Source organism: Chinchilla lanigera, unplaced genomic scaffold (genome assembly GCF_000276665.1).
Source record: "Chinchilla lanigera isolate Chin_1 unplaced genomic scaffold, ChiLan1.0 scaffold00100, whole genome shotgun sequence".
Taxonomy (NCBI): Eukaryota; Metazoa; Chordata; class Mammalia; order Rodentia; family Chinchillidae; genus Chinchilla; species Chinchilla lanigera.
In genome coordinates this window covers 352,115-362,545 of record NW_004955501.1, presented here as the reverse complement: position 1 = coordinate 362,545, position 10,431 = coordinate 352,115, and the positions used below count along the sequence as shown (strand labels likewise).

Here is a 10,431-nt window from a genome sequence, read left to right as displayed (position 1 = left end):
AAGCGCAAGGTCGTGAGTTCGGTTCCCGGTACCGGAGAAAAACCAAAAAAAAAAAAAAGATAAAAAAAAAAATGACCTCACATGTATTTCTGGGGGGTGAAGATGCAGAGGACTGTTACACTACCAAAGGCCAGACAGATTTATATGGAGAAGGCTCATCAGACTGGATGGAAAAGCCTCACTGGAGGACTACTATTTGTTTGCCAAAGGGTCAGCTTCTCAGTCTTTTGGCTAAAATCAAGTGTTTCCAAAGGTGGTCAAGGCACCTCAATACATTGATGGCTTATAAACGTGCTAATGTGACATGAACACTGGGCACGGTGGCGCACGCCTGTAATCCCGGTGCTCGGGAGGCTGAGGCAGGAGGATCACTGTGAGCTGGAGGCCTGCCTGGGCTACACAGTGAGTCCAGGCCAGCCTGAATTATACAGTGAGAACCTGTGTCAAAAAAAAGGAAAATAAAATGATGTGACATGAACTATACAAGAGTATTTGGAAATAGAGAAAAGTTAAAATGTATAATACAAATTTTCACTTATGCAAAAATGGCACTGTTACAAGTACTACAATAGTGATATATAGAAGGTACTCAAAGATTGAACTTAAAAGAGTGTGTGCTGCATGACCCAGTTTAACCTGAACAGCTGGCCAAAAGAAAAACAAACACAATAGAGCACTAGAGCACATATATTTATAGAAACAATAAAAATGGTTTGCTGAGAAAAAGACATTGGTTTGAAAATGAACTCAAAAAGAATTACTTTATATTTTTTTAAACCATGAGGTCAGAGGACAAAAAGTCAGCAAAGAAAGATCCCCACGGACAGACAAGTTCCTTTTCTTGTTAGACACACAACATTTCCCAGCAGACAACCACTGAATTTATTTCTGGCACTCTCACATCATCTGAGGTCACAAAGCATTTCATGTGCTCTGCATTTGGAGAATGGGTAAAATAAAAATTAAGAGAGAAGAACTTGGCTGAGGTTTTCATTTAGGCTGATGAGTGAGAAGCCCAGGACACGTCTTTAACGCAGGCTTCACAACTCAGTAACACTCTTCCTGTGAATGGACTCTGAATGGAATCTTATAAATGGAAAAGAAGTTACTGAGCCTAAGCTTGAAGTTCCTCTCCTTTTTTCTGTGAGCTCAACCAGAACATTTCACCAGCTGTTTCTGTTATTCAGGAGAAGTCAACAAAATTTTGCTACAAACTGGCCATACAGGAGGTATTTTAGGTACCACAAACTTAACTCTGCTATTGTGGCATAACAGCAGCCACTGAAAATAAGGTAAACAATTGGCTGTGTGCCAATAAAATTTAAATTCTTTACCAAAACACATAACTCAGGCCCTATTAGGTTTATGGTTCTCAAGCAGAGGGTTTCTTGTACTGACCCGTTCCTTTTAACCCATGCAGCATTCCTTCTGAGAGGCTGAACACAAAACTTCAACTATCACCAACTATTCCTAACTACTAATTCTGTTTTTAAACAGCTTTCTGAAAATTCCTCCTTAGTGTCCCTTAGTGTCCCTATGATAGTCACTACATTCTTTTGGGATGAATTATCTTTTTTATTCCTGTCACATGTATAGTCCCATGAAAGGAAAAAAAAAAAAAAATCATGGCAAACTGCTCTTTCTACTATTACAGAGATAGAAAATATAATCTAGAAGGAACTAGAAGGAGAAAACTTGTTTTTTTCTTTTTAAATATAAGAGTTTGCCGGGTAGGGTGGCATATGCCTGTAATCCTATCACACAGGAGGCTGAGGCAGGAGGATTGCCACAAGTTCGAGGCCAGCCTGGACTACAGAGTGAATTCAAGGCTACCCTTGACTACATAGCAAGATCCTGTCTCCAAAAAGGTGGGGGAGGCCACTGTACTTTTGATAAACAAAGGATTATTAGACATATCTTACCACAATTGTTTTCTCACTTAGACTGGTAATAATAAAGACATTAATTTACATTGGACAGTTCTGGATTTGAATTGGCTCTGCTACTTAATATTTCTGTAAACTTCCCTTTAAAATTTCTGTCACCTTAATCTTCTCATGTGTTAAAAAGAAGTAACCAAATCTCACTGAGTTGTAAAGCTTACAGGACATTAAAAATGCAAAGAGCCCAATACAAGGCATGATAAACAACTGTTTCAACTTTGAAAATAAACTTTTTATTTTTCAGAATCTTTGGTTGGAATGTGATTCTTAATGTCTGTTCAATCCCCTCCCAGTTTTTTCTTCTTTTTTTGTCTTTTTGAGTGAGACAGAATCTTGCTATGTAGTTCAGCCTGGACTTCAACTCACTTTGTAGTGCAGGCTGGCATCAAACTTGCAGAAATCCTGCTGCTTCAGCCTCCCGAGTGCTGGGATTGCAGGTGTCCACCACCACACCTGGCTTGTTCAATCCTTACCAAAAGTTCACATTATTCTTTGTCTAAGCAACGCTGTATAACACTTACACATAGATATGCACATATACATTGTATTCTTATAACACTGAAAGCGTCTAAGCAGCACTGTATAGTTTTGGGGTTGATGAAGTTTAAATCAGATAATGTATTTGAAAGTGCTTAAATAATCTAAGGAAAAACCACTGTTATCAAGAGAGAAGGAATCAACAAGAAGTTTTGGGAATTTTGTGGGAGGCATGTAACACAGATAGGTAAGTTCACTGGAAACCTCACCGAAGGTCCAGCCCAGCTTCTTTCCAGAGAGAATCCATCAAGCGCAGGATCTGGAGAGTCAGCATATCCTGACGTAAATCTAAGGGGGAGAGCTGCTTCATTATAAACATTTCCACTTCATGCCTTGTAACACTGGATAATTCAGTCAGACTGAACTAAAACCATTAAAATCACTGGGTAAAACTTTAACGTTGAGCTATTTAATATATCAAATGGGCTTACTGATTAACATGCCCCTACAATATTTATTTCAGAAATTAAGTAAAAATTTAAAAATCATTTATTATGTGTAAGTTACTGTACTAATTGTACGGATGCTGGAAAACTATCACACTGCATTTGTATTATACCACATTGTCAATTTTTTCCTTGTTTGCTTTTAGGAAGTTCTTAAAAGTCACATAAGTGTATTACCAGCCCACAAAGCTGTAATAGTTGAGTTCTTAATTTTTTTATATCCAAGAGTACTTTCACGTAAAAGTACTCTTTTACACACCCATGTTTATAGCAGCACAGTTTGTAATAGATAAATCTTGGAAACAGCCTAATGGCCATCAACCAATGAGTGGATAAAGATGTGGTTTTTTTATACACTGGAGTACTACTCTGCCATAAAGAAGGATAAGCTTGAGACATTTGTAGGAAAATGGATGCACCTTGAGACCACAGGCTTAAGTGAAATAAATCTGACACATGTTTAAATGCTACACTGTTTCTTTGGTGTGAGATTGAAAGTGTAACTAAGGACCAAAATGTATAATAGAAACTGTGAAAAAGGAAGAAAATGTTCAAATGGGGAGGAGAACTAGAGAGGCAGGAGGGGGTAAGGAAAGGAAAGAGAAAAATGAGAAAAAAAGGAAAAAATGGAAATAAAGCTTTGTAAATAAGGAGGGGAAGAGGCGTTAGAGGAGGGGAGGGGAGTGGGGAAAGAAGAATCAAGATGCGCCATGTACAGGCACAAACTCCCTGTGATGAATGTGATCATTATGCGTATCTAAAATGTACCAATAAACTTAATTAATTAAAAAGAAGTACCTGACCAGTTTTTACTTGCTGTTGTATAGTCAAGTGGGACTAACCGTCTAGCAGAACATTACGAATTCTCTGTAAAGAAGTACAGTGAGCACAGATAAACACACTCACGTGCGTTACCATGTAATTCTCCCCAGTGGTACTGGCCTGCAGCTCCGACAGTTCTCGTGGGCATCAAGAGGCTGCAGCTCAGGGAGATTTACGGGACTTGCTTACGATCACACAACTACCAAACCATGACCACATTTTCTTGCTCATTATTTCAGAGGCATTGCCTCTGCAAAGTTTAGATAGTTTAGTTAAAATATAAAACTAGAGCCAGGTGTGATGGCACATGCCTATAATCCCAGCACTCAGGAGGCTGAGGCAGGAGGATTGACCTGAGTTCAAGGGCAGCCTGGACTACATAGTGAATTCAAGGTCAGCTCTAAACTGCATAGTGAGACCCTGTCTCAAAAAAATAAAAAAATTTAAAAAAAAGAAAATAAATATATATATAAAAGTATAGCAGTAAAACTAATATTGCTATCACTGAAAAAGGATATGTAACTACATTATTGAAACATTCGCTTACATTTCACAAGTTTTCTGTCAAAGAAATAAGACTATGTATTTCGTAGGAGGAAAAAAAAGAAAATTATTAGTAACAGTGAATTATAAGTGAAACACAGAATTCATTTTCCAAAGAGGAAAAAAGGGGAGGAGTGATTTATGACATGCTTAATTTGACCCATGACCACTGACAGCCACGTCCTGGTTGCCAACTGTTATACATTTACATACACCTTCCCAACAAAGCAAATTACCAGCAAATGGAAAGCTGTAAGGAGTTTGGTGCTATGAAAACCTCAGTACTTACCATCGCCATTTTTAAAAATCACTCCGACCGAGTCCTCACCGAACACCTTATTGGTGTACACGAGCCACAAAGGCTTCATCTTGGAATCCATGTATTTGCACTTTTCAATACTGTAACCAAATGAGGGAAAGTCAGCCCATTTCAGTGTGACAGGGTAACAGTGTGATTCTGCCCCAACACATTAGACTTGGGAAAGACACTCGCTCGGCCCTTTCAGGATCTGCAGAAGTCAGAGCGAGAAGACCTTCTGTGGAAAGAGAAACCCGGAGGAGGGTGCTTTAACTGGCACATACTGATGCCAGGGGGGCTAGGCTCGAACCCTGGAGTCTGCCCTTTTCACTGCTTTCACTGGGAACTTCTCCTTTCCATACATTTCCTTAACTGTATGGTATACTTAGTGAAGAAAAATTAAAAGTGTATCACTGGATTAATATGGGACTATCGTAAGATAATTCTTGATTCTGAATGTAAATTTTTTCCATTATTACATTTGTATGAATGAGAAAGTGAGAAATAAATTTCCAAAATCATCCCAGCTCTTGTTTTGAAAGGGTCAGCCAGGAGTGGTGGTATACGCCTGTAATCCCAGCACCTGGGAGGCTGAGGCAGGAGGACTGCCTTGAGTTTGAGGCCAGCCTGGGTTATGCAGTGAGTCCAGGAACAGCCTGGACTACACAGCAAGACCATCTCAAAAAAAAAAAAAAAAAAAAAAGTTAACGAGTAAGTAACTTTCCTGGTTTCCAACATTTTGCTCATAAAGGATGTTCAACATTAAAAACCAGTAATATAGAAAATAAATTTCATTATATACAGTTGATAGGAAGTTAACTTTTAGTAACTTTTACTAGTCCTTCAAGCTCTGAAGACTTTCAGGTTTACCTGCCTTCATGACATTCCACTTACGGGGCTGACAGCTGGCCCTACTGCTCCCCCAAAGCAGCGACTCAAGAATCCTTCCCGCATCGCTGTTGTTCACGTGCAAGCACAGCGGATCACTTACTAGAGCTCCGAGAGGATGATACAGGGGTTCAGCGGCGACTGCAGATCGGAGAGGGCTTCCCGGTAGGCGTTCTGCTTCAGACAAGTGTGCATGGCCTCCTTCCCCTTCGCTCTGTTTAGCTTCACGGCATTCAGTTTGATTAAACTATTCAAAGTTTTTAATTTATTGAGTGCTTCAACCTGGAAAATAAGTTTCCCCAGCCCAATCACTGATAGTTAAAAATAAAAGTGTAATATCATGTGATCACATTAATCAAAACACTCCCAACACACACACGCGCACGTGTGCACACATACACACACACACACACACACACACACACACACAAGCTGAAGTAAAGCCTGGCCTATGACAAGCATTTTACAAACATTTAAAAATTTATTTAAAAAATAAATAAATAAAATAAAAACAAAAATTTATTTTTAGCACTTGTTACTTACAGCATCATTTAAAATTTTTCTTTAAATCTTTTTAGGTAAAATCTTGTAAGTTAGAGAAAAGTAAACAGATGTAGACTGTGGGTGTTTAAGAAGTGTGAACTTTAGATACTTACAGCTTGGCTCACTGAGCAGTGGACTTTGAAACACCTCGAATCTGAACTACTCCATTTGGCCTACAACACCACACTAACAGAGGAACACCTGCGCAGAAGTAACCCTGGGGTTCTTAATATTCAATCTTAATTTCTACTTCTTATCATCATTCTTGTATGATATCTCAGATATACACTTCCATTAAAAGGACAGCTAGTATGGATTACAGTGTATTTACTATTTTAAGGCTAAATTATGAACTCAGTGTGGTGGCGCATGCCTGTAATCTCAGCACTTTGGGAGGCTGAGGGAGGAGGATCACTGTGAGTTTGAAGCCAGCCTGCACTACGTAAGTGAGCTCAAGGCCTGCCTGCGCTACATAATGAAACCCTGTCTCAAAAACAAGAAAAAAAAAAAGGAAGAAAGAAAGAAAAGTAAATTTCAATTACTAGTTTTTATAATGAGGTAACTGGCTACCAAATTTATTCAAATAAAAAATTCAAGCAGTACGAGGTAGATTAACAATGGTCAACTAAATAAAAATCATTACCTATAGGTCAACTTTATTGCATAGTAACTGCCAGTTTTTTATGTCATGTAAGATCTGTAAGTGCATAGCATCAACCTCAGCCAACCATGAGAAAGAGCATTTGAGTATACTGCTAAAACTAGAAACAACCAATGAGAAAAACACTGAAAAAATATATAAGATATGTACCAGGCATGGTGGTGCATGCCTGTAATCCCAGCACTCGGGAGGCTGAGGCAGGAGGATCATTGCGAGTTTGAGACCAGCCTGGGCTATGAAGTGAGCTCAAGGCTAGCCTGAGCTGCATAGCGAGACCCTGTCTCTAAAAAGACCAAAACAAAAACAAAAACAAAACAAACAAACAAAAAAACCAATTAAGTAGGGAGCTAGTGGGACCCTGAAGAATTTGGCAGAAATTTTGGGTTTTCTTTTCAATGTAATTAAAAATTTATTTCATAGATTTAAAAAGGAAAATGACATAATATTATACACAATGAAGAACACTTATCTGTACAGCCCATGTAGGGGTGGGAGGAGAGGCAAGAGTGAGAATAAGGGGCCAAAACTAGAAGTCAGTAAGGTCCAGGTAGAGGCGACAATGGACTGGACTAGGGCAGTGGCCATCAACACAAAGACACAGACAGGTGTGAGGTACATTTAAGAAGTCTACGCAGGTAAGAGTTTGATACCAGTGTCATGATGTGAAGAGTAAGGGGCCCCTACCTGTTAGCTACTACTACCCTCGTCAAAAGAATATGATCCCACGCAGTTATTCTAACACTGGGAGAAGTCCCAGATATTGAGGACATCTAATGGAAGCGTATGAGTTTCTCTAGCAATGAAAATAAAGTAGAAAAACATAGTATAACTGAACCACTATAGCCATCTGATGTAAAAGTAGGGCAGCCCCAGAGAGATACGACGTGAAAAATGAGGCATAAGGAAATACATGGCCTTCAAGTGAAATAAACAGGTTAAAAGAGCTGGCAAAGGAGGGGCTCTTTTGCCACAAGGCAGAAATACTGTACTAGAAAGCAGAATCTGGCCGAGACCTTTTAACATCGTAGAAAACTTCAGCTACATGGACTGATACAGAGTACTGGTTTCAGAATGTATCAGCAAGATGAATCTATGCTAACACTGCCTCACCACACACAGCTTGTGCGGGTGCTACCCCACACAGCGTGTGCTTGAGCGGTGAGCCTTCAGGCCTCATCCCCGACACACGCTCACTGACGACCTGGCCACAGCGCAGATGGTCATTCCCCCAATGCGTTCATCAGCCCTAACGACACTGAGGAATTACCCTATACGAGAACCACATTTCTTCCTCCCAGCCTTCCACCAAAGCAACTACTTTGGGAAAAAGAAATATCAGACTTTCAAGGGGCTACTGGATACTGGTTCTGGATTAATACTAATTCCAAGAGATCTAAAATATCACTGAGGTCCAACAGGCAGAGTAAGGACTTTTGGAGGCCAAGCGTCAATGGAGTTTTAGCACAGAACTATTTCAAAGAGGGTTGCCAAGCCCATCCTATTGTTACGTCCTCAGCTTCAGAAGGCATAACTGGAACAGGTACTCAACACCTGGAAGAATCTCCATACTGGTTCCCTGACCCGTGGTTCACCTGTGTTATGGTTAAAAAGGGACAGGTGGAAATCTTTAGAACTGCCTCTACCTAGGAAAACAATAGGGCTGGGGAATTAGCTCAGCAGCACAGCGCCTGCCTGGCAAGTACAAGGTTGTGAGTTCGATTCCCGGTACTGGAAAAAGCAAAACGAAACAAAACAAAAAATCAAAAGCAATACTGCAGTCCTGTGAGAATGAAGAAACTAGTGCCACCATCAAGGACTTAAACGATGCAGGAATGGTGGTTCCCAACACAACTCAGTTCAATTTGCATTTAGTTAGCTACACAAATCACGACTCTCTCTGAAACAAAGTACAGAAATAAACTGGACACTGAGGCTGCAACTGTCAGCAATAACTGCCAATTCTGAAATGCTTTGTTGAGTAAGACAGCATCATATTCTCTTAAATGACTTCTGCTTTACTTTAGCTTAAGTAATACACTTATAGTAAGTGGATACTGCTATTTTATACAGTGGAGCTCTGATATTTTATACAGCGGAGGTCTGAAAATAGCACTATACAAAGAACTTTAGCTTATAGTTACAGAAACCTAGATTTGAAACACTTATGTCACAATAATTACAAGTCTTTAAACAAGATCCTTAATCTCCTGGGTCCTCAGTTTTGCCCTCTGTCAAGTGCAGATCGATGGCATCAGTAATTGTACCATGGAATCTTATTAAAATAAGAGTAAAGTAAGACAACATTAAAATACCTGGTATGTTTCTTGGGATATAATTAAGCATCGAATTGATTTATATTATTATAATCAGTACTAATATCTCAGTACTAGAAGAGGATACCACAATTTCATGTATGTACATATAGTTTAAAAAGGCAACTTGAAGATTTTGATGGTTATACTTGTTTTTTGGGGCATTTTCTAAGACAAAGTCTTCCTATATAGTTCAGGCTGGCCTCAAACTCACAGTGATCCTCCTGTTTCTGCCTCCTGTGTGCTAGAATTACAGGCATGTACCACTATGCCCAGCAAAATTTCTGAATTGTAGAAATTATAACACCTGTGGATTCAGGACTCAAAATATCTTTGATCTTAGTCACTGATGCTGGGAAAACTGGCTTTCCACATGCCAAAAATCTGAACTAAAATCCAAATGGATAAAAGATCTAAATATAAAAAGAGAAACAGCTGGAAGATGGAATAGGTAAGTTTCTAAAACACATAGGTTGTAGGCAAAGACTTTATAAACAAAACCTCAGTTGCACAGGAAATGTTACAAAAAATCAACAACTGGGATCATAATTAAATTAAAAAGCTTTTGCACAGCGAAAGAAATTCCCAATAGGGTGAAGAGACAAACCACAGAATGGGAAAAAGTTTTTACCAGCAACTCCTCAGAAACAGGACTAATACTAGAATATACACAGAACAACACAAAAAATCAGACCTGCCCAAATTTAAAGGCCCAATCCAAAAAAAAGGCATCTGAAATGAATAGACACTTCTCACATGTAGTAGAAATAACAAATAAATATAAGAAAAAAAGGTTCAACATCATTGGTCATTCAAGAAATGCAAATTAAAACAACACTGAGATTCCAGCTCACCCCAGAAAGAATGGCTATCATAAAATCAACCAGTAACAAATGCTGGCAATGGCTGGGGAGAAAGGAACCCTTCTCCACTGCTGATGGGAGTGTAAAGTGGTACAACCAGTATGGAAATCAGTGTAGAGATTCCCTAAGCAGCTGAAACTAGAGGTTCCATTTGACCCAGTGTTCCCCTTTTTGGTATCTTCCCAAGAGTTAAAAGCATCATACCACAGTAATACTGCACATCCATGTTTACAGCAGCACACTTTGTCACAGCTAAATCTTGGAAACAGCCCAGATGCCCATCAGTGGTTGAATGGATAAAGAAAATGTGATATTTATACACAATGGAGTGCTACTCTGCTGTAAAAAAGACAAACTTGACTCATTTATAGGAAAATGGATGGGTCTCAAGACTATAATTTTAAGTGAAATAAATCAGACACACAAGTTTAAACAAACCATAGCACTGTTTTTCTTGGGTGACAAACCCCAAGGGTACATAGGGAGCATAACAGAGGAGGGACACTGGGAAACAGGAATATGTTCACATGGAAAAGGGAACACAGGAGGGAGGAGGGAGAAGGGAGAAAAAAAAG

At 39.3% G+C, this 10,431-nt stretch overlaps 1 protein-coding gene across 1 annotated transcript in view; it reads right to left on the bottom strand.

Moving 5' to 3' along the window:
* The window catches only part of Pik3cb (phosphatidylinositol-4,5-bisphosphate 3-kinase, catalytic subunit beta), a gene marked incomplete in the record, with an annotated part of 129,427 nt that overhangs the window by 18,710 nt on the left and 100,286 nt on the right, over nt 1-10,431 (bottom strand). The window contains 3 exon segments of the mRNA XM_013505790.1: nt 2,690-2,768; nt 4,581-4,690; nt 5,581-5,759. Of these exon segments, the coding sequence (XP_013361244.1) occupies nt 2,690-2,768; nt 4,581-4,690; nt 5,581-5,759 (368 nt within the window).